General features: G+C 39.0%; 1 protein-coding gene across 2 annotated transcripts in view; it reads right to left on the reverse strand.

The window, feature by feature from the left end:
- Positions 1-461: 461 nt before the first annotated feature.
- Positions 462-25083, reverse strand: part of NAB1 (NGFI-A binding protein 1) — a 50756-nt gene continuing 26134 nt past the window's right edge. The window contains exons 5-8 of one of the 2 annotated variants that reach the window (XM_060780598.2): positions 14659-14775; positions 7456-7597; positions 6754-6903; positions 462-4851 (exon numbers count right to left, since the gene is read on the reverse strand). In XM_060780598.2, coding sequence (XP_060636581.2) covers positions 4763-4851; positions 6754-6903; positions 7456-7597; positions 14659-14775 — 498 coding nt within the window. In that variant the 3' untranslated portion in view covers positions 462-4762. Of the gene's footprint in view, positions 4855-6753; positions 6904-7455; positions 7598-14658; positions 14776-25083 lie in introns of both variants that reach the window. The other variant, XM_060780590.2, reaches the window with a different exon arrangement.

Below are 25083 nucleotides of genomic sequence, written 5' to 3' on the forward strand. Positions count from 1 at the left end.
ATAAATTAAAAATCTGCCCGCAAAAGATTAGTGGACAGTAGTCTCATAGTAGCAACTCTCTCAGACAGCCATGTGGACAATCTTGGGTTTTGGAATATTTTGGAATTCTGGATAAAGGATGCTCAAATTCCTGATGGACACACATTCAAACAAAAATTATAGAAGACTTTACTTTTACAATCTTCAGACTCAATGCAGAGACTAAGTAAAAAGGATATGTTCCTGCCTTTGTGGTAGTAGTTCAGTGTGTCTAAAACAGCAGGTAATACTGAGAGACATGCCAAAGCTGACATGTGAACCCATGACTGCCAAATGTGTCATTCTTAGCAATCTTAAAAGTCACAGAATTGAGCAGTCTCCCCCAAAATGGTATTAGATTAAACAAATCTGGCTGTTTCTATGACGAGATGGGCTTCTCTTGTTTTTTTATTTACTTTAAAAGAAAGCATGGTGGGGAAAAATCTTTGCCAAAGATGACTTTTATTTTGTAACATCAAGGCACACAAATGCAGACGGACAAGAATACAAATACGGACAGAGACAGACGAGGCTCACACTTTGGTCAAAATAACCCTGTTGCAGCTAACATTTAGCCTGATGATTACCACCTCCTCCAGAAAAGAAAAGGCCATTGACCAGACATTTTGTTTTATTGACAACACAGCTGTGCATAAACAATCACTCTCTTTGTGGGAAGATAATTGGGTTGAAGGGGCGAAGATTGTTTCACTAATTTCTGTGGAGCAGACGGGTGAAAGAATAGAAATTCTCCAACAAGGCCTCATAGGTGACATTCACTATTAGCAGCAGCTATAGCAGTCTCCCTTTTCTTTTTTGCAAAGCGTTTTCCCAGGGTGCTGCTACTACTTTGTACCCTTCATACTGCCCCACACATAGTATTGCTCTAGAGATTCATGGGGATGATGGAGATGAGAGTCCTTCAATCAGGTATGGCCAAAGTTCTGCCTGCAAGCCACATGTCGTTCCTGAAGACATCAACCAATCTCCACAACCCCCTCTACTCTGATTTTTTAAGTGCAATTTTCACCTCAAGCCCGCACTACAGAGCTGTAAACATCCACAAATGCTTAAAAGGACCCCATCCAAATATCTGATTTTATTGTAGTCTTTTCCAAAACAGTGACAGGAAGTATCAAGAAAATAAACTGAAGCCCTTTGGCATGGGGGTTGTGGCCTGCAGGGATGGTTCTGGGGAGAAAACCATCGTCCATGGCCTCTGCACAGTTGTCCATCTCTGCCCTATATATATGGCAGCAAGAATCCTGTACAGTGCTTGTCTATTTCTATGGTGTGGTTAATGGTGGTGCCCTGTGTGCTTTTCTTTCTCTGGCATGTTTCTTTAGCACTCGGCCGTTTCCCTGGCTGCCCACGGGACTTTCTGAAGGATGAGATCTTCCCCTGGGCCTGAACTGTGGGATGCTGCCAGAGAGATGACAGTACAATAAAAAATAGGACATTCACAAACGTTCTTGCCCCTCCTTCCCAGGTGTGATATCCTGAAGGCTACCCATGAGAATTTCTCCAAATGAGATTTCTTTTCCCTTTCTTCTGCACTCCCCCCCCCCCCGAAGAAAATTCTCCCCATCAAAAACAATGGTAAAAAACATGGAATGAATTTTCAGCACAGTGCTGTAATATAACATTTCAATGATTAGCATTAAAAAGAAGCCTATCTTTTAAGACTGAAAGGTAAGCAGGATTTGTGGATTTGAAAAGCCATGGCTTTTGGAGTCTATTCAACTGTGTGATGTCACTCAACACAACACAACTGCTCTCCGCAGAAGGGCAGTGAGGGTTACATAGATAACTCCACATCAAACTCTCCCTGTATTGGTGAAGATAAATAAACCGGAGATAAGTCTACGTTACAAGACTGGAAGTAACCTGTTCCTGAGGAAAACTGAAGGAAGAGGAATTTCAAATGTGTTTTCACTGTGTTTTCTGAAGTGACCTACTTGGGCGAAGGACACTTCTTTAACAGCCGTTTGCATGTTTGTGCTAGCTGTTCTGTCAACAATAAGGTACATCTTGTAAAGTCCCCTTCTACACTCATCTTGTATCTCAGGATCTGATCTCAGGTTATCTGCTTTGAACTGGATTATATAAGTCCCCACTGCCAGATAATTTGGGATCAAATCCTGGGATATAAGGACAATACAGAAGGGACCAAAGGAAAGTTTATTAGAAAAGACTTAGAGTATTTTTAGCTACTTCAGCTTACTTTGATAAAAATTAAAAAATCATGTAAGACATCCTGCAAATGTTTTTAAAAAATTAAGAATAAAACAAAAAGCCTATTTATTGGCCCTGAAATGGTCTGCTGGACTGTTAAAACAAATAAACAACACTTTGAAAACCTACTTACAACACAGCTGAGTCAGGTCATATAGAAGTGAAAATATTAAAAATAAATCTGTACTACTGATTTAAATGTACACTACGTTACAGTGGACTTTATTAGACCAAGATGTTCTGTATTACGGATAACAACGTGTGCTTTCTTTGCCTGTAATGGCTGTCTTGTCATGTGAAACTCCTCAGATTTGAGGCAGTACTACTTGTAACCTTTGGGAACAAGGACACACACACTTGGGCTGCAAGGTCACAAAACAGTAAAATGAGCCACTTTAAATTGAATGTTTTTTCTTCTTCTTCCGATCCACTGAGTTGCAGAAATCATTTGAACACATTTGACCGCAACTCAGTTAAACTTTCTTTAACACAGAAAATGTTTTTCCTTTCATGATTTTAAAAATGTGTGCACTGGTGATTCTAGTAGTCAGTCCGACTCCATAAATCAAGTAATACAGTAATACATATTATAGTGAACCACGACTCATGTATCTACATGGCATCACACATTACCTGGACAGTTTCAGGGGTGCAAAATGATTCACACACAGCTCACATCTACAGATGTGAAGAGCAGGACCAAATAGCACAGGCATGGACAAACTTGGGCCCTCCAGATATTTTGGACTTCAACTCCCACAATTCCTGTTAGGAATTTTGGGAGTTAAAGTCCAAAATACCTGGAGGGCCCAAGTTGGCCCATGTCTGACATAGCAGGAGGCCAGTAAGATTTGGTAGCCGTTTCATTACCCATTTGCTCCTCTCTGGAAGGACTCTAAGGCTTAAAGTAGCCATCTGTAGACCAGTGGCAGCCAATGAACCACTGACTATGGTTCCAGGAAACTACATGAATACAATAAAAAAACATGCCACAAAATTGTACTGGTCAGTTGCACATTGGGGAAAAATTGATGTTCCACCTCATTGAGTAGCTTAAAAAAACACTGCTCCTGAATAAATTCGGCATTTTTATAAACTCAACAACTCTCCACAGTTTGGCACCCCCCACTGAATTGCATTGAAGCTCCTATCACCCCCCAAGTTGAAATAATGGCAATTGTAGCTCAACACATCTGGAGATTGGACTAAGGTGCTGAAACCCTGATTAACTGCCACACAATCTTAAGTAATGCTGAGGAGAAAGAGCTGCTACTTAAGGTGACATATCACAATGGTATTATGCACAACGGACACAACACCAAAATACCCCAGAGGTGAATAACCAAGATGACTCTTATAAGTCAAGCATTACATTATAGGCAAAGTGTGGCACTTTTGAGAAACAAACCACCCACACAAAAGATATCCTCCACAGAATAAGACGTGGGTACACTGGATCAAAGGAAACGTTATCAGTCCACAGTATAGGCAGCGTATGGTTTACAAATAGTCCAGCAGGCTGCTAAAGCAGCTGTTTACCTACTCATGTACCAGTAGAATATTCATCCCCCATTCCTTTTTTAAATATGAATTCGCTGGTTATTTCAGAGTGTCTACGTTTCTTGCATTGCTTTTCCACCTCTTCTGTTATCTGAAGCCTTCCAACTGAACAAAAAAAAATTAAGCAACTTTCCAAAAACTTTGCCAACATTTTGGCAGTTTCTCTGGAAACATCAATCAGAAATCCTTTACGATGGGAGCAGAGCACAGAGTATGAACCAATCATGTGTTTCTTTTTCTTCCCCCCTCAAGTCTTTAAACAGTGGACAAAAATACAGTGTAAATAAATACATTGCAAATGAATGTTCATGAAGTCTCTGAGACTGACTCAACATCAAGAAGCACTAAAATGCCTGTTATAATACAGTCAGCTCTTTTAAATGCTATATCACTATAACATTTATGGAATTGCTTATTTTCTGCTTTTTATAAAAAGAAACATTGCAAAACCGTTGTTAAAGTAATGTTATACCAGGCTTCTTCCTCCCATTCCCACATTCTGCCCACCCCCCTGCCCCACACAAAGGGTTTAAAAAACCCAAACCCACACACATATCTACCGTATCTACATTTAAAGTAGACATTAAAATTTCAAGTAAAAATAATGGCAGCCACATCTACTGGACTTATTACACATTCTAACACCTAGGTTTTTTACTTTTAAGTTATACAAATACACAATACATTCTTAAATAACAAGGGCTCACAATATTAGTTTGTGAACCTTTCTCATATTATGAAGCCACTTTCTTCATAGAGTTTGTACCCACTTTGCACCACAGTTTCAATGTCCAAGAGGTTGGGTTTTCTTTTTTTATGTCAGTTCCTCAATATGACTGTCCCAGTTCTTAGGCTTTGGCTATGAAATCACTTATGAGGCAACACCGGTTATTAAGGCTAGTTTTGTTTCTTGTTTGTAGCTGAAATAATTTTTTAAAAAAACACATGGCTATCTTGGATCTTCTGGCTCTGTCTTTATGACCTTTCTTTCGAGGTTGCTGAAAGCTGAATGTGGAAAATCTTTCATGATACCCAGGCCTTCTGCAACAACAGCAAAAACAAGAATTATTTTTTTAATAAATGTACTGAACCAAATTGAAACTAATCTTAATAGTTTCATTCCCCAATCCATTTTTGGTTCCCTTAAAAAAACTAGAATGAGTTTGGGACATTTAGTGTCCAAAAATCACCCCAATGCATGAAAAAGTGCAAAGTACCCCCACCCTACTCCACAACCCCCGGACAGCCCCCAAATACATCAATTTTTTCTACAGTCACTTTTAAATGGCATCAGGCACATGTACTTTCTGCAGTTTTTTTCGTGATGAGTTTCAGAGGAAATAGCTCATTTTTTCTCTGCAGTCCCTCTAAAAATGGTAGCAGAGACACACCTTCATTTGCTGTTGCTATTTTGAGAAGCTCTGTAAAGAAAAGTGAGGTATGTTGTATGTTCGTGTGTATGCAGTCTACAGTAAGGTCTGGGCTGGGGTGGAATTGGCCATTGGCCCCCATGCTGTTGCCTACCCTTATGTTCAGTGGATGTAGGCTTGATTTTAAATAATAATAGTTCTGGGCACGTATAAGAATCCACCTGCATATGCATGCATACATTAAAAAACACATATAGGCAGTCCCCAAGTTACAAGCACCTGATTTACATACAACTGCTAGTTAGAATGGGAGTGAAACAACAGGAAGTTATTTCTCTAGGCAGAGAAATTCGCTCCTGAAAGAGTTTTCATGGGGAAAAGGTGTCTCAACTGAAGCTTGAGCACCAATCCTTGTGTCCACAACAAACCAAATTTTCAAATCCAATTATCACTGGGACAGAAAGTGAGGCAAAACAGACAGACAGCAAAACTAACACAACAGGGGTGTTAACCCTTCCCTGTGCTATCCAAAGCTTTTTTTGGTAGAGGTATATTTCAAAATTGTACCTGTTCCGACTTACATAAAGAATCAACTTAAGAACACACCTACAGAACCTATCTTGTTCATAATTTAGGGACTGCCTGTATTGAGCGACTGAAAAAAAAAACCACTTAATAAGATATGGGGTTTTGAGCAACTTTTCAGGCACTCAAGACACATGTTTGACTAAATACCAATAAAATATATGCCTTGACTTGATCACGCACTTAGACAAAAGAAACGGAAATGTTTCTCTGTAATCAGAGTCACACTTTAACAGACTAAAGGATATGGATACTTCTCAAAGCTTGGGAAAGTTATAATAGAGACAGTTTGGGTCACCTTAGTAGATGATGATAGGAAAAGGAAATGGATGAGGGGATGCATCCTTATTGGTTATACTAGAACTATCAGTGGTGTTCAATCCCAACAAGCATTCTGGTTGGAAAACCATGAGAGATAAATCTTGTCAGATTTAACCTGCAGTCTCCCTGCAAAGTGTCACAGGAGACCCACTGAGTCAAATGGATTTATCTATATATATTGCCTCCCCCTTTGACTAGAGACTAGGATTCAGGCCACTGATACCAATGTAGGACCAGTCTCACCATCCAGTTGCCTTATCTGATTGGTGCCTGCATATATTTCTGTTGTGACATGGGATCTGATCATGCTGAAGTGATTTCAGTGTGTACAAATTAAACTTCTAATTAATATATGAAGCAAGTCTGAAATTTCATTAAGTGCAGAAACACCACACATGATGGTAAGAAGAGATTTCCTTTTCCATCCTCTTTGACACTAACTAGCACAAGGTCTCCACTTAGAGGTTTCTCCCAGTTCCTTGAGCCAGTTCATGTTTACTACCGTATTTCATCTATTCTAAGATGCCATCAATTGCAAGACACACACTCATTTCATTACCACCAACAGAAAAAAGATGCATCCCATTTTTAAAGATGTTTATATGAAAATAAAGTGCACCTTAGAACTGAAACACAGTATATGAAGAAAGAAAGAAATCCTTACCCGATGATTGCGACTTTGCCTCACCACTGGCATACAGTCGACTCAACTCACTGCAAAGAGGCTTCACTACGTGAGGCTCTCCATCTAATGAAATGTGTGGCAGATGTCTATTTGGTAGACCTGACATACGGAGATTCAAAGGCCTTTCACCTAAAAGAAATTAGCACAGATATTCTATTAATTCAGCACTACCACCTGCGGTCATATGAAAACACAATATTATTTATCCCCCCCTCTCTCACACACACACAACAATATGCTCTCCAGTTCAAACAACATCTTAAAAGGTACTTGAGCCACCTCTCCTCTTTCTATGCTCTCACATTCCTGAGATGCATGAGGTATCCCACTAACATGGCATCATTAATCCCAGGCCACTGGACCCAAATGCCTGGTAAAATACTAGTAAAATACGAAAATCACATGGGAATGTGGGAGCATGCACACACTCCCCTTCAAAGTGGCAAAAATGACAGATGATAAAATTTACCACAGCACTAAGTTATATTTCAAAGCAGATCACAGCACAGGTTTTAGTGAACCCGTTCCTTATCACAGAAAAACTACATGGTTTGAACACCGGCCAGCCATCTCTTATTTCTCCCCAATGAGACTCTCATTTTCCCACAGCAAATTTCAGGCTTTGTTATGATTTAGCAAGCAGCACTACTGGATCAGCATCATAAATGGGAACTACTGCACCTTGCCCGTCCGCGTGATCCAAAGCCAAGCCATTGGGACTGTGTTCCTCTGAGTTTTGCCTGTAAAGACCTGTGGAAAGCCGCCTCTCCAAGCCAGCTTGGGTACAAAGGAACTCCATCTGTTTGGCCATCATCTTCTCAGGCTGAAATTAAGAATGTGACACAGTTATAATTACTGCTAAGTGCAGCTATTCTGCCTCAACCAGAGGCTCTAAATCAGGCATGGGCAAACTTTGGTCCTGCAGGTGTTTTGGACTTCAACTCCTACAATTCCTAACAGCTGACAGACTGTTAGGAATTGTAGGAGTTGAAGTCCAAAACACCTGCAGGACCAAAGTTTGCCCATGCCTGCTCTAAATACTAAGACCACAGAAAAGTCGGTTCCCCTGCCAGTCACATTGCAACCTGGGACAACTCACTGAAGGGGAAGACTCACAACTATACTGGGATTCTCCAAAAGCAGGGAGGAATCAGAATCAGAATAATCTAGTATGGACAACCTCTGTTTCTCTTAACAAATATGTGTAATACACATCTGCATGAGAATTTGGTAAACACCACTATGTGAACACAATATGCAGGTGTGGTCACTTCCTCTCAAAAAATAATACAGGAGACAAAAAGCTGGGATTATAATTCTAAATACGAAGCTGAAACACTGCCATCTTGTACTATTTTGTCTCAGACCAGATGAACAAAGGTTATATATAGACATGCACAACTTTGGCTGAGACCCTCTAAGAACAGGTTTAGTAATATCCCCTGTACTCTAGATATTATTTATCAACGAATGACAAAATATGTCCTCTCTGGGCACTTTCTAGGCCATCCATGTGATAGTATGGCACGCTTCTGCTGGAAGTTGACACCATGATGCTGGAGGATGTAGCAATGCTTACACAGGTGTCCTCTCAATGCACTTTCTAGGTCCTCTATTGCAGCTCTTTGATATATTTCTACCAGAAGTCTTTAGTTCAATAGAACAGGCTTTTATCAGTGGTTCTATGCATGCACATGAAGTTCTGGAATGTATCTCATGTAGTTATGGGGTTGTACTGTATTGTTGCTTTGTTCAAACTAGGTTCAGAAAGAAATAATTGGGTTTGGGCAGGAATGACAACCTCACAATGTTAGCCAGTGATTTTTCTGTCAGTTATGAGACTACCTTTCTACTTTTTAAAGAGCACATATATTTACAGCACTGACTGGTCAGCCTTTGTGTCACTTACAAAGTGATCACTCCTTCCACATTGAAACAGTTCTTATGTTCTTGTTATTTGAAACAGAGGAAGAATGGGAGCAAATTCTGTTTAGTACTGAAATGTCTAGAGAGGGAATATTGAATCTATCTAGATTGAGATGGGGGAAAGGATTGATGTAAGGCAATGAGATATATACTTATCACAGTTGAAGATTTTTTTTACTTGCTACAGTCAATAAGCATTAATATATATTTATCTCTCTCTCTCTCTCTCTATCTCAATTCATGGATTATCAGAAAATAAACAAACAAATGATACATCTAACCTAAACCAAGAGATTAACATGCTAGGGATCTAAAGAAAACAACAGCAATCTGGACAGCTTTCATCAAACAGATGGGTGGGAGCAGCAAACAGGAAGAGGTCAGATTTTAATTCACAATATATGCTACATATATCACTGTAGAAGTGAAGATAATGGTGGGGGGCAACACTCACTCTTTAACCAAAAAATGACACACCTGCTCCATTTCACCTCTGTATGCACCTATCAAGGATTAGCAACTGTGACACAGGAATTGTTTTCCAAAACACAATAATGTACTATATTGAGTCTGTAGTTAAAAACATATATTTCTTCTTGGCTCTTAGTTTGGCATTAACATAAATGGAGATAGTTTTTTTAGCGAACAGGGCAAGACCACTTTGAATTATCAGTCCTCAAGGGGGAGGCCAGGGCCCTTCATCAGTGTGAGAGCTGCCAAGGCAAAAGAGAGGACTGTTGTCACTTGGAAGATATTGCCAATTTGGCTTCTACCACCTGTCCCAAACATCCATTTGTTAGAAAGGTAACAAGCTACGTGTGTATGGTGCATTAGACTCTACATGGTAAAAAGGGGCCTGGACAGGAAATATGGAGAAGCAAGTAGATCAGGCTGCAAAGAGAAATCACAGATAGCTCATATGGTTGTTGGGGAAAGCACACACAAAAATGGGAGAGAAGAAACAGAGCAACCTTTTCAAAGTCTGGGAGTTAAACTTCACTGGCTTACAAAACGATATTTTCAGTGCAAGTTTACCAATCATCAAATATTACTTAAAGTGACATGAAACATTCTCGACCCAATTAAAGAAGATCATCCTAAACAGGTTATTTAAAAAAATGCAAACCATATCTTCGTGCAGTACAGTAAGTATTTTTCAAAAGAAGGAGAGAGTGTTTATGACACATTGCAATCAATGACCTTCCTAAAGTAACCAGACGGAGAAATCTGGTCACAGGCCAGATTAACCCACAAGCGATGAGTTATTTCTAGTGGTCACAGAGTATGAAATTATCTTAAACAAAAAGGAAAGTTATCACCTATATAATTAGGGAAATGCCTGAATGGAAATGCACTTTGCAGTCCTAGTCCTAAGTAGTTCATGCTTTACATGCCTATTAGCATACAAAATGTCCTCATAGGAGTAATTAATGCTTCCTGTTTGGTTTTGGCCACTACCTGGAATCATTCCTTAATTGGAATTGAAACTCCAAGGCCACACATAAAAACCCTCCTCCTCTAAATCCCTAAACTCTTTTGGTCCTGTTGAAATATTTGTATATACAACACAAATATTTCAAGAGCAACAAGAACATCTGCTTTTCCCTTGAAACAACAGAAACATTATGACAAGGTTTCACTCAAGTTTTATTTTTGGAAAAGTACTATCCATCATTTTAAAAAAATCATAACAATCTGCCATTCTAAAACGTGTAGGATGACAGTATACATGGAGAAAATAACAGTGTACAGATTTTGTATAGAAAAAGAGCCACGCTTCTACACTACAAAAGAAAGATAATTAGAAAGGCATGGCAACTTGCTAGAGGACATAATAAATTATCAACAAAAGAATCCAAATATGGTATTTTTTGTGCCTGTAATACATCAGCATTTGCAAAAGGGTGAAAATGACACATTTTCTGTTTCCTTAAATGAGGCATATCGTAAAAAGCAAATACAGGCAGTCTCTGGGTTACAAACATCTGACTTAGTTAAGAACAGGGGTGAGACAACAGGAAATGAGAGAAATCTATCCCTCAAGAGGAAAATTCCCTCTTGGAAGAGTTATCATGGGGGAAAGTTATCTCAATTATCGTCGCTCGGAGCACCTTGGTGGAGAGCAACTAATTAAGAAATAAAGTGAAGTGAAGCGAATTGAAGCTTTATCACCAATCCTTGTTTCCACAACAAGCCATTTTTTTTTCAAAACCCAATTATCACCGGGACAGAAAGTAAGGTGCAATCTTTTGAACAGGAGCACAGATAGCAAAATAAGCACCACAGGGGCAATAACCCTTCCCTGTGCTATCCAAAGCTAATGTTTATATATTTTTACAGGAGTTATACTTTAAAATGTACCTGTTCCGACTTACAAATAAATTCTATTTAAGGACAAACCTACACAACTTATCTTGTTCATAACTTGAGGATTGGCTGTATATTGCTGGGGAGTAAAAGGACACATCTCATTTTCAATATCTGTGAACAAGCACCGTTTTGTGTATTGTTTGTTTTTGCTGCACAACCCTGTGTACAAAAATGAATGTGGACTTCTTCAAATGGCACCTGTACCAAGGCATTTTTAGCATGAATGTGATAATGGCATTCTTGGAAATTTGTACATCACTGAGACATACTTAGCAGGGAGCCAGAATCAATGGATCTACTTATCTTTGTCTTATGCAAAATGAACCTATTATTACATCTATGACAAACATTAGTTGCCTGAAGTGTTTGAGCATCTCAAATACATTACAGAACTCTTACTATGCCAGCTTGTGCATTCATTTTCATGCCTCTAAGATTTTGTCTCTACTTAACACAGTATTGAGACAAAGGGTAGAAAACGAGGCAAATAAAGGGCACCAGCTGAGGAGCTGTACCCATAGGCTGGAAAGAAAAACGTCCACAGACCTTATTTGTTCTACTGGATGAATATCCACCCCACCCCCTTCCTCACAAAATGAAAATCCTCACTCGCCTACGCAGATGAAGGTAAAGCTGCAACAACATTGACTGAGAGAGAACACCCACATTAGGTCAACACGACCTCTCCTACTGAAGGGAGTAAGAAACACTTGTCATGGGAATTGCTGTGCATGTGCAAAATATGTCTTTCAACTGCAACTTTAGGGAAGGCAGTTTAGTTTTATTCATTTCGTGTTTTCCTTCCATGCTAACACTAAAAAGGCTCCCAGAGCAGCAAAGAAACTAAATGTATTTAGCTGTGAACTGCAATAAATGGCACACACATACACCCTGGGGTGAGCCCAAAAATTAGGCATATGTACCAAGATCCAAAGTACAACTCTGTGATAATGGCACCCTTGCCTTTGTCCTTAACCTTAGGCTGTTGTCTAAGATGTGCAGCAATTCTGAGAAAAGAGAAATGGCTGAGTGGCAAGTTAATGCAAAGAGTTTGAGGGCAGTATTGTACTGGGTCACCAGAGGGGTTTGGATGCATAAGTCGTGAGGGGCAGTCTGCTCAGTCTCAAACCTTTCAAATGTTTTTTTAAACAGCCCTCTATGAGTGCATATACATACAAGCTGGCAGAGGGAGCTGGTTTTGTATTTTGAGGATGATGAAGCTCACTAGTTCCTGAGACGCTAATCCCTTTCCCTGATTTATCCTAAGATGATCAGACCAGCCAGGACTCAAGGTGCATCTTTTTGTTAACAGAGAAGGAGATCTAGGGTATTTAGGGAATGGTGTGTTCCTTTCCTTGACTGGCTATTGAATGTACTAATGATCAGATAGCTTTGGAACTATACACCAGAGGTTCTCAACCTTCCTAATGCCGTGACCCCTTAATACAGTTCCTCCCCCCTTCTCCTCCAAGCTTTTCTTCCTCTTTCCTGCTCCTCCCCCTTCCCCCCTCAACCCCAAAAACCTTTTTTCCTCACCTTCCTTGCTGCCCAGATCCTTTTCCTCTCACTTTTCTTGCTTTCAAAATCCTATTTCCCTCCCACCGCTTAGGGGGTGCCTTGGTTGTGCCTTTCCTGCATGGTAGAGGGGAGTTGAACAGGATGGCCCCTGGGGTTTCTGCTATTGTTGTTGTTGTTACAAAGACAAGGGTGGCCATCTGTTGGGAGTGCTTTGATTGTGCTTTTCCTGCATGGTGGAAGGGATGGCACTGGATGGCCCCTGAGGTCTTCCATTGAAATACTGTGAAGTTTATTTTGGTTAAAAATGTTCTTCATGTTAAATATTGTGTCTTTCCCTCTCCTTCCCTCCTTCTCCCCCCCCCCCCCCACTTTTTTTGCACTACAAATGAGATATGTGCATTATGCATATGAATTTGTTCAAGTTTTTTCAAGACTCTTAATCCATCTGCCACTGGCATCAAAAACACAATGTGTCAAAAGGTTTGTCCATGCCTGATCTGCCTGTCTGTCTCTCTATGAATTCAATATAATATGATATAATATAATATAATAAAAATATTTATTGGGGTTTCACAAAAACTTTTGCTTCAAAAAGGGCTCTATGTCTGAATAAAATTGAGAACTCCTGATATAAAGCATTCGTTTTAAATGGATTTTCCTCTAGTAATTGCTGAAATCTGAAATGGCGATTTGACATGAAATTTCAACACCTGAAGTTTCCGGGGGTTCACAAAAGTTGACTGGGGGATTTATGTGACACACAAGCCATACTTTTCTCACCTTTGGGTTGAAAAAGAATCAGACGCAGAAAGTCTAAGCAAGATCTCTACCTGAGACTAAGAATATGTGTGGCCAGTCCAAACAGACAATATTGAACTACGTGAACTGCTGCTCAATACAGCACATATTGAGAAATCCTAAATCTTCATATAACTGCCAGGAAAATTCTGAGAATGCCGTAGACTGTGAGAAGATCCAACCAGTCCATACTTCAGGAAATAAAGCCCGAATGCTCATTGGATGGAAGGATATTAGAGGTAAAGATAAAGTACTTTGGCCACATCATGAGAAGACAAGAAAGCTTAAAGAAGACAATGATGCTGGGGAAAATGGAAGGAAAAAGGAAGAGGGGCCGACCAAGGGCAAGATAGATGGATGGTATCCTTGAAGTGACTGGCTTGACTCTGAAGGAGCTGGGGGTGGTGACGGCCTGCAGGGAGCTCTGGTGTGGGTTGGTCCATGAAGTCACGAAGAGTCGGAAGTGACTGAACGAATAAGCAACAAAAAGCCAGCTGTAAAAGGATATTTGCTGATTTACCTAAAGTCAACCCCAGCCTCAGAATAGGTGTTTGCTATCATTTGGCTCATCTTGCCATTTTTATTAACAGAATATTTGCTGATTGTAAGTATGGTGAGTGGATTTCTGAACTGCTGTTCATTTGGTGATATCCAAAAAAGACAGAATAAGTGTGGAGCAAGAGGTCAGTCTGGTGGGTCTTGAAGGCTTGTCTGTAGTGCATTTAGAAGAAATCTATCAGCCCACATTTCAAATGTTTTTTCACTTTCCATTTTAATGAAGATGATATTCAAACTTCAACATCATTTATCTTCTATTTTAATTTTAATGAAAATGATATTCAAACTTTAGCATCATTTACTCAATATCAAGAAGGTGTTTGTATTGGAATACCAGTTTTTCAAAGGACACATTGATTTGGGTTTAAAAAAAAATTAAAATGTGCATCCCCAAAGACATTTTTATTTCCTTTTTTACCGCTACCAAATGTAGTGCAACAAGAGGCACTTGGCACTGACACATTTTCCTTGCGTCATATTGGACACTATTTCCCATAGTTAAAACCCCCTTTTGCCTACCCTGAATGAAAGGAAAGCTGTATTTTTAAAATAACAATAACCAGGCCATAAGTCAGTTGTCTTTAAAGTAATACTATCACAGCCAGATTACAGGATCAAGACAGAATATACCATAAGGAGAGAGAGATTTAGTGGTCTTGGAACTAACACAAAAGGGAAAAAGAAGTCTTGTATTGTGATATGAAGTTCATTTACCTGTGAAGCAAGTGCAGTCAGGTCTTCACACTTCCCTTTGGACAATGCTTGCTGAAGTTTGACTGAATCCTGGTGATAGAAACTCTGGACCGCATCCTGAAAATCAGGAAAGCCATCCTGTGAAAGAAAATCCAAGGGGGAGAAAATGGACTATTACTATTCAGGAATAATTTTAAAAAATCTTAAATCATCACTGTCATAACTAATGGTGGTAGAGCAAGGGTGGGCAGAATAGGGAAGCAAAATCCCTTTCCTCTGGAGTACTTGGAAGGCTGCACTTCTGTCATGCCCTACTAAAAAATAAACTGGTCATTAAACTTCTTCAGAGGATGTGTAGGGCATTTCCCGCCATGTTTTTAGATCTTCCTGTGCCAAGACAGGGCATTTTCAACAACAGGAAGTGATCTTGAATGCAATGTAATCAAGGTGGGAGAAAATACTCCCCCCATAAGCCCTTGATGGCATATGGAGCTAATTTCTATCTCATTTTTTGACCTCCAAGGCTCTGGGTGTCACAAAAACAGTCCTCAGGGAACCATAGCTAGAAAAATACTTTTTCAATAGAGGGGACCTAAAATTCAGCAGCTTTAGAATAAAGGAAGGATTAATAAAGACCCAAACATTTGGAAATACAAGCTATTCTAGAGAAATCATTTAAAAAGAAAAGTAATTTCAAATTTGCATATTCCTAAAGGTTGTTTTCAACAAACTAATACATGAGGAGGACTGAAGATAAGATGAAAACAATGTTTCCACATCAACAAATCATTTTCCTCAAGCAGCTATTGTGTTTTGGAAGTACCAAAATGTAGAACAAAATGCATAACACTATGAAGCACACAGAGCACTATACTGTTCTTTAAATGACAAACTGACACCAAAAGTCAGGTTTTGAGAATGGTTTAAAATTGTCACAAAAATAAATCTGACCAGAAATCATTGTTAATTGCTCTAGCTCTCTCCCTCTTTACAGTGTCCACATTTGGCAAGAAGCTTCAAGGAAAAATCTCAATAATTTCAAATTTAGGAAGACTAGATTTAAACAGTCAAATGCCAATGAGGCTATAAACAATAGTTTCACAAAATATGAACTACTGGTAACTGAGGAGAACCAATATGACATAGTAATAGTGCAAATGATGCTCAACTGTGAAGATGACTGGATTATCCCACCTTTATACCTCACTGTTACAAGACTGAAATAGGAGACCTGCTATGTATGTCTCCCTAAATTCCCAGAAAGATAGGAAGGGATAACAAAGGCAATGCAAATGCATTATCAGAGATTATGAATGTGAGAAAGATGGGCTAAATAAACCACTTCTGAAAACACAAGAGAGGCTATGAAAGAATAAAATAAAATACTGGTATTATCAAACTCCAAGAACTGAAAACATTCACTGCGTGCCCACTGGTATGTCTGAGCCCTATCATTCTCTTCTAATTAAAATCTTATGTCTCAAGTGCATCTACACCAACTGCATTAACCAGGCTATTTATTCAGTACTGAGTCTACAGAAAGCCTCTGACATCAGCTGGTATTAAGGTACAAAATGTTCTCAAATGAGAACAAAGCTATCAGGCTGTATGCAGTCCTATCTTTTGGAAGAGAAGGGAAAGAAGTCCATTTAGATGGGATTAAAACCGCTTGGGAAAACAGCAGCCGACGAAAGTTTGAGAATAGATCACAAGAGATAAATGTAGCATCATTAAAAGGAGAACAGACAAAGTAATGCTGGGGAGAAACCAGAACCTGAGGGGAACATAAGTGAAGGAGCAGAAAGGGAAAGTCTTGCGGGTGTTTCCTAGAAACCCAAGGGAGCAAGGGCCAGGAAACTGGCTAGATACATTTCACAAACTGATAAGAAAAATGAGTTAATTCTCTAGCTGCTGTTATTAAATTATTTTGGCTTTTTTATCAAGTCTTTCCAACACAAAAAAGTCAAAATGTAGGATGATGCTTTAGAAAGAAAATGTAAAGTGAGATTCTCCAGAGCCTTAAACCTGTCTACATATCTCTATCTCCTCAAAGATGCATTAGATGTTCAATTTTGGGTCCTTACTGTCAAAATGTTTATTGACCTGAAAGAGATTTTTTGAGATCCTGAGCCGTTTTGTGGAGTTATTATCTGATCCTTTAAAGAAAACATACATATTCCACTGAACATTTGTAATATGGTGGGTGTCCAATAGGCTTGTGCACGGATTCAGAGTGGTTGTTTCCCTTAGGCCAATCTGGCTTGGGCGGATGGCCATAATGACAAACACCCAGCCATCACATTTTTTTCATCCGTTATGAAACTAAGTGGCAGACGATCACAGCTCCTCCTTCCCTATTCAACATCACGGGGCACGCAAAGAGGCTGCTGCGTGCTCCTCGCATGAGGTTTCCCTGTGAGCTCTACCAGTTGGGCCAATGGCAATAGAAGAACATCGTGACATGTCTTGCGCAAGCTGTGTTTTCTTCCTTAATGCCGTTGCTGAAACCCAGGCTTCCTTGAAGGGAAGAAAGGAAAGGGTCCCAGGAAGGGTGCTTCCTTAACCCCACTGCAAGCTCCCTTGAGAGGAAGAAAGGAAAGTATCCTAGGAACGGAAAGGGGAGCCTTGTAAATTCCCCACTGCCGCCAATTGGCTAGATCTTCCCGGATCTTTTGGCTGCCTAGTCCAAAACAGATTTTTCCATTAGCCTACTTTTTGGAAGGCACCCAACAAAATTTGTATACCAAAAATGGATCACCCTCCAGCCAAATTGCACAAGTCTAGTAGTGTTCAATAAAATTGGGAGAGTCAGTGGCCAGGGCCACAAGGGATCCCACAAGAATGTCCTAGTTCCCCCCCCCCCCCTTATATATATGGCAAGCTCTAACTATGAGTAACAATGAACAGGGTTCCACCTAAAATATACATACATATTAGATTTTAGGCCTTTGGCAAGACCCATTGATTTTGGTTGTTTTACTGTAAAGTACCATGCACATTGATGATGCCACATAAATAAATGATAACAATAATAACCTTATCCAAAAGGGGGAGTAAAAAAAAAACCCCTCCTGTAATGGTAAGCAGTATAAAATACATGAAAGACTTCAGAGAAGGGTAAGCAGGGGATACAGAGCTTCCTCCAGCCAAACATTCCTTCCGCCCCATTGCTGGTTGTGGTCTGCTCTATGAAAACAAGCACTCACACAGCTTCCTTGCAACTTGGCCAGTCTTAAAGCAATTTCTCAGAGCAGATGTTCCCAGTCCCACAGGCACTTTCTTCCCCTCCACCAACACTGCTCCTACGCGAACGCCAGATTGCAATGCTTCTGTTCTTTTGATCTTCAGGGAGAGAAAGAAATCCCATACTCTTTCTTCTCAACCTTGCTTGGTTGGAAGCAGCGTGGGCGGCATACGCCCTCGCTTTCCATTTCTCCCACCCTACCCAGTCCTGACATTAACTCTAAGCTTCTTTCTCTGCAACCACCCCTTCAATTTCCCTGTAGGTCTCAATACACCCACTGAGCCTTTTAAGCCTGGAACTGTGCATCAGTTTTCCTTCCCTCTCTGCAATTTTTAAGATACTTTTGTGCTGCTAGTCCATAGGAGGGCAAGGCTGCAAAATTCTCCACCCTCAACACAAACACACAAACACACACACACACACTTTTATTGCTCCTCTTGGCTGTCAGCATTACATTTGAAAAAGAAACCTTTTAATATATTACTGATCTGCAATACGATACTTCTGAGATTAGTAGACTGCCCAGTGAAACTGCCAGTGCCTTGCTTGGCTCATAGTTTCAGGTGGTCTTGGTGCTACTGACTCAGAGGTGACAAAAAGAGATACAACCCCATATAGAGTCCATCGTTAATCTCCTCCCACTAACAAGGCAGAAGTGTAGAATAGTGATAACTCTTGTCTTTAATATTGCTCTTTTTATAAAACACATTAGAATGCATTTCAGGTCCTTGCAGTTTAGCTCATTAATAATTACACCCAAATCCAAGTCTAACGAGAGTTCACTGCATTCCTTCTCCCACTCACTCTACTCCTAAAGCTTGTCATTTTACTGGATTTCCGCATCCCTCTACAAAATCCTCCCACGGTTTGCCCACCCACTCCATCAACAAAAAAGGAGGCTGTGTAAGGGAAACAAAATACTTTCATAGGTAATTGGATGTAATTTGTGATTCTTCCACCCCTCTCTTTGTATTCCTTATGTAGGACCCATGGCTCCTGCAGATTCAAGATTTACAATTCTGGCTAGCTGGGAAAAGGCAGTCTTGTAGGTTTGCCCACACAGTTTTTGCAGAGGCACCTCAGTCTTGATGAGAGAGAGAAAGAGAGAGAAGAGAATAGAAGCGAGAGGGCAGGGGAGACAGTACACCTAGTATACCGAAGATTATTCAATTTGTGGAAGATATGGCATTTAAAGTCTCAAAAGAGCACAACAGTAGTTTTTTACACCCACTAACATGGTGGAATGGGGAAAGCAGCTATGGCAGTATTGGTGGCAGAGTTCCGTAAATATCCTACTACCCTTTCTCTCTCCCTATTTTTCCAAGGCAGAAGTGAGATTTCTAAATATCAAGCAAATTTAGATTGAAATTATACATCTACCTTGAAATATTCAAATGTTATATAGGTTAATTATAAAAGTCATTCATCTTTAAAAAAAACAACTGACTTTTTCTTCCAAACCCTTTCCTTCATATAAAACAACCCAGCATAATCATTCATTCATGAATTCATGAACTCATTCATATTATCTCCCTCTTTCTCATGAGCTACACAAAGATACTGTGCAAGGTAAAAAACAGAACTATGGAATAAATATCCTTTTATAGTTTGTTCCCAATTGATAACTCCAAATCTTCCAAGAATCCATAAGTTTTACGTGTTAACTAGGAAGGTGCAGCAGGCTGATATGCACATGCTCTCTCTCTCTATTTTATAAGATATTGTAGAGGCAGCAGCTGTTTACTTGCCTGTTGTAGGCAGGACACTAGACAGAGATTTACCATATAAAGCTAAAAATGAAGATCTCAGTGTATCAAAAGAATGGATTCATCAACGTGGATATATGCCACGTACTGATATGCTGATCATGAAACAGGTAAAGGTCTGCACAATTCCGAAGGGAACTGTGAGTATTCAAATGGCTGGTTACATGCATTTTTAAAGATTTCTGGTGATAAAGCATCTGCTGATCATGAAGCAGTGGAAAAACTGATGAGTTTGTTAAGGTCATCACTGATGAAAATCTGACGTCAGAGCAGAATTAATGCTAATGAAAAAATACTGTTTTGGTATTGTTCCAAAAAGACACTAACTATAGCTGATGAGAGCTCCTGCAGGAATTAAGAATGCCAAGGACAGAAAAATTGTGCTAGGATGTAAGAATGCAGCAGGTATATATTAGTATAAAGTTGTTGCGATAGGGAAAAGATTGTGTCCTCTTTGTTTTAAAGTAATCAATTTCATACCAATCAGTTATTATGCTAACAAAAACGTATAGATCACTAAGGATATTTTTTTTCTGATTGGTTCCACAAGTGTTTTGTACCAGAGAGGAGAAAAGAAAGAAGAATAGAAAGAAAAAGCTGTATAGAGCAGGGGTCCTCAAACTTTTTGAACAGAGGACCAGGTCACAGTCCCTCAAACTGTTGGAGGGCCGGATTATAATTTGAAAAAAACATGAATGAATTCCTATGCACACTGCACATCTTATTTGTACTGCAAAAACACTTAAAACAATACAATAATTAAAACGAAGAACAATTTTAACAAATATAAACTTAGTATTTCAATGGGAAGTGTGGGCCTGCTTTTGGCTGATGAGATAGGATTGTTGTTGTTGTTGTGTGCATTCAAGTCATTTCACTTAGCTTGACCCTAAATGACCTTGGAGGGCTGTATCTGGCCCCCGGGCCTTAGTTTGAGGACCCCTGGTATAGAGGATGACCAGAAGTTGCAATTTTTTATTTTTTATGTGCAAACCCCTCTTTTTCTTTCCTTTTTTCCTTTCCTTTTTTTCCACCTCTTTTTTCTTTTATGTTCACTCTTTATCTCGCCTTCTACCCCCCCCCCCCGAGGTTTTTTGTATCTTTTTTTTCTTTCTCTTTTTTTGCTTTTTCATTTTTCATTAATCTTCTTTTTTGTTTTTTATCTTTACTCCCTCCTACTGAATTTTTTAATTATGTAAGATGAAATAACAATAAGGATTAAACAAACAAACAAACGTTTTGTACCAGTAGCTCATGCTCACTGCAGGGAAGCTGGACTGGATAATGACTGCAAGATTTTGTTATTACTTGACAACTGTTCTATTCATCCTCCACTGAAATTCTCATAAAAATGTTTATGCCATGCGCTTTCCTCCAAATGTAACTTCATTAATTCATCCATGTGACCAGGGTATCCTTAGATCAATGAAGAGTAAATATAAAAACACTTTCTTAAGCAGCATGCTAGCAGCAGAAAACAGAAGCGTGGGTGTGCAAGGTTTTCAATAGCAGTTTAGCATGAAGGATGCTGTACATGCTGTTGCCAACTCAGGGAACACAGTGACGAAAGACACAATTTTGCACGACTGGCACAGCCTCTGCCTGCAATTATGTTCAGTGATGAAGATGAAGAAGGTGGTTATTTTGAAGTGTCAAGTGAGAAAAAAAAATTGACCTCCTTGCACATGCAAAAAAAATATATCTTCGGAGTTTACCACTAAACTGAAAGAACTATATCTAGGAAGTTTTTAACATCAATGAGGCTCCAGTTGGTCACTCATTGACCAATGGTGAAATAGCCAAAATGGTTCTCAAAGTGACCATGATACTGACGGTGAAGATGACATTGCTGACACAGAATAAAAGGTGCTTATACACGACATGGTGAAAAAGTGTGATGGATGTATTGAGAGATTTGAACAGCAAGCGTCCATATCAGAACAAGAAATTATGTTATAAAATCAAAGAGAGACTTCTAAGACAAAACCCATTGGTAATGAGTTAGATGACTCTGGACGAAACATTTTAATATCCATCCAGCAGAATGTCTCCTTATCCCTCAAAGACCACTTCTGATATTTCTTTTCTCCTAAGCAATAACATACAGAAAACAGTAAACTTTCAATCAAAACACAGGGTTGTAGATTGAGACAAAAAACCTGTAATTATTTGCTGTTGCTGTTGCTAAACAGGTAATGCAGGTATTCTGGTCATGCTACTAGGCTGCTTACTTATCCTGAACACATTATTTTTTTCACTGTATTAATGACATTTTTACTGCTAAATATTTATGTGTGAATACGTGTAAGAAAAGTATTGCTTATCAGTAGCAAATAAATCTGGAGTCAGTAATGATAATGATGCTAAAACAGCCAAAGATTATCCACACTGAGTAGCTGAGATAATGTAACCATTGCTTTCTGATGGTTCAATGTACACAAAATGTTTTACATGCACAAAATGATATAAAGTGTACATGAAACACAAATTAATTTTATGTTTAGACTTGAATCCCATCTCCAAGCTATCTCTTGAAGTATGTACTGGTATACTGGTATGCAAATACGGGTATTTCAAAATCCTTTCCCCCACAAAATCCAAAACACTTCTGGTCGCAAGTATTTTGGATAAGTGATATTCAACATATACATTCTACTCCACCTCTACAGCTGCTTTATGCCTAAGGCCTTAATACCACTTAATACTGCACTTGAGGAAGTGGTTTAATATCAACAAAAGCTCACGCGAAAATAACCAGTTAGTTTTTTTTTAAGTGCTACCACATTTCTTTTTCTACCCCCTCTCCAGTTTTTCCCTCCTTTTAAGGCATTTCCTGCAGGCATGCTGCTGCAATCTGACATCAAGACTATATGTTTATTCAGCCCTTCTTTGCCATTCTCCCAATGCCAATGATGCTTAAAAAAAAAACTGGAAAAACAGAGGCTAGTGGAAGCTTAAAAGACAGAGTAAAAAAGAAGCTTCACTGTCAGAGGCTTTTCTAACTGAGGTACCACTGTATACTATTTTACTAGAAAGCCATTCTACACAACTATATTTGAAATTTCTGAAAGTCCCATTACAAAAAGAATCTGGTTTCATTCTGAGTTTATTACATGTCACTGACTCCATCCTTCCCTTGCTCCCACCCCACAAGGGCAACTGGTGTACAATACAATTAGTTTCTCTCTGTGACACTTGGGAAAGACGATGAAATAAAATCGCCTCTCTAGCTAAGCCAATATACACTGAAGCCTCTCAACTACACACTGACTTGAGGATTATTGCTCGATGCCTACAATGGACTGGTGAAATTTTCCCTTTAGGCTCATGAGTCATTTTTTTCCCTGTATGCCGAGGAAAGGATCAAAAGGGAAGGATTTGAAAACTCGAGGGATACAGATGTGGGTTAAATATTAGGAAGCCCTTCCTAATTACAGACAGCATGCAAACCAATTTGCAATGCATTCTATAAGCCCAAGGAGAACCTTTGATGTGCAGTTTCGGAGAAGAGCTATTTCAACCATGTGATGAACACTTTCTGAGAGATTTTGAAGGCAGTGTATGATACTGTATGAGGACTGGTATTCAAACAACTGGGAGAGCTGAGAAATCTCATTTCATCTGGATGAAAGAATGGCTGTGCATCTCAGTAACATAATTAATTGTTCTGAAAAGCTGTGGTCTTTCCTTCAAAAAAATCAAGTGAACTCTCTAGATTTGTAATTTCTATGAATCATCACATCCCATATTATGAAATGGTTGCAAAGTAAACGTGGACATACTGAAGAGTGCACTTTCAGTCATTGCCATTTAATAACATGGAGTGTGACCATCAGGGTTCTTTGTTTTTGTTTTCATGTAGGGTTTCTGAACTGAACCCCTGCAAATATGACGCAAGCAATGTAAATTTAATACATCTGCCAGAGATACTTTAAATCTTCATGCAAAATTAATCTTTCATCTAATTTAGGGTTTGGCAGAATGTAGATCCAGATTCTGGTAGAGTTCTCTGTGTTTTAGAATAGCTCTCCATTGGTTTCTTACTTTGACAAAAACATAGGGATCTTTAAAAAAAAAAACCACAACTGCGATATAGCTGAGCTTATTCATATTGTTTATGCCTCAGACTAATCTGTAAAATTGGAATATCAGGAAAATTGGTTGGATTTGGAGAGTTCCTTGTTCAAATGGCCTGGTTATTTTCAGAGTGATGTGTTAGAATGGGAAGTCTATGGAAATTAATATGCAAAATTCTCTCTCAGTGTATGGCTCACAGTTTGAAGTAAACAACAGACGCCTGGCTACCACCACGATTTTGTACCAGACTCTGGTTGGCAGAGCTCAACCTTCTAGGAAAAAACAAATCAGATTCAATAAATATGACATCTGCTTTTTCATAGGCTAGACAAGGCAGGTGTCACTTATAAGTCTACCACTGTGGCATTTTGAAATGAGAAAAAAATCTCTGCCACATTTTGTGAAGTCTTTTACTGTAGTCCTACTAAAATAAGTGCCATTCTTCATGAAGATTCTTAATGAAAAACTTCCACTTGAACAAATCTTCAATGGGAAAAAATATTGAGATCTCCATGAGTTTCTAATTTCTAAAGTCAGTGAGGAACTTGTTCTTAGAATCAGGAAATTACTGGCAACCAAGTCCACAGGTATGTATTTCCCACCCCAAAACAGATAACAGATTTTTGTGAGTTGTTTGTCACAATTAGAAAAATCTGGAAAACAAAATAGAATTCACCGAGTGATTTGGGAAACAAAACAAAACAAAACAAAGCTGTTTCATTTACATAAACAAAACCAAATCACATATGTTTAGGTCACATGATCAAACCACTGTTTAATTAATTTTATTTAGTTTAATTGTTGTGCTTATGAATAATACTAAGCCAAAAATTTCTGGCTTAAAGAACTATGCATTTAAATTGGCTTAGAGTTCTGGGCTTGATGTGAAAAAAATAGCATAATTCCCAATATGCATATAACAGAAAGCTATGGATTATTGTTGCTTTCTTATTAGAGTCTCTGCTGGAATAAAGGAATGAGTAATGTATGAGAAATGGGTTCAGTTTTTATCCATAAATTGAGTTAGTGTAAATACAGCCAATGATGACATGTACAACAGCATTGCTGAGTACAACCCCGCCAATAAACCTACCAAGACAATAACACACAACAGCTGAATTAAACCTCAGTAAACTATGTTTGAATCGGACTTATGCCACAAGACACTAATTTCCAATATCAAAACAGAAACTGCATAGAATATCAGATGTAGAGCCTAGTAAGTCAATACCATTCCAAACAAAATTCTTTCATTTATTTAGTTTATATCCGAACTTTCTCCCAGTATAGCCCAAACAGTGTCCAACATAATGAATACAACCTTTGAAATATTTGTATTGAAATGCATATTTTGTTTCT

This window comes from Anolis sagrei, chromosome 1 (genome assembly GCF_037176765.1).
Source record: "Anolis sagrei isolate rAnoSag1 chromosome 1, rAnoSag1.mat, whole genome shotgun sequence".
In the NCBI taxonomy this organism is placed as follows: Eukaryota; Metazoa; Chordata; class Lepidosauria; order Squamata; family Dactyloidae; genus Anolis; species Anolis sagrei.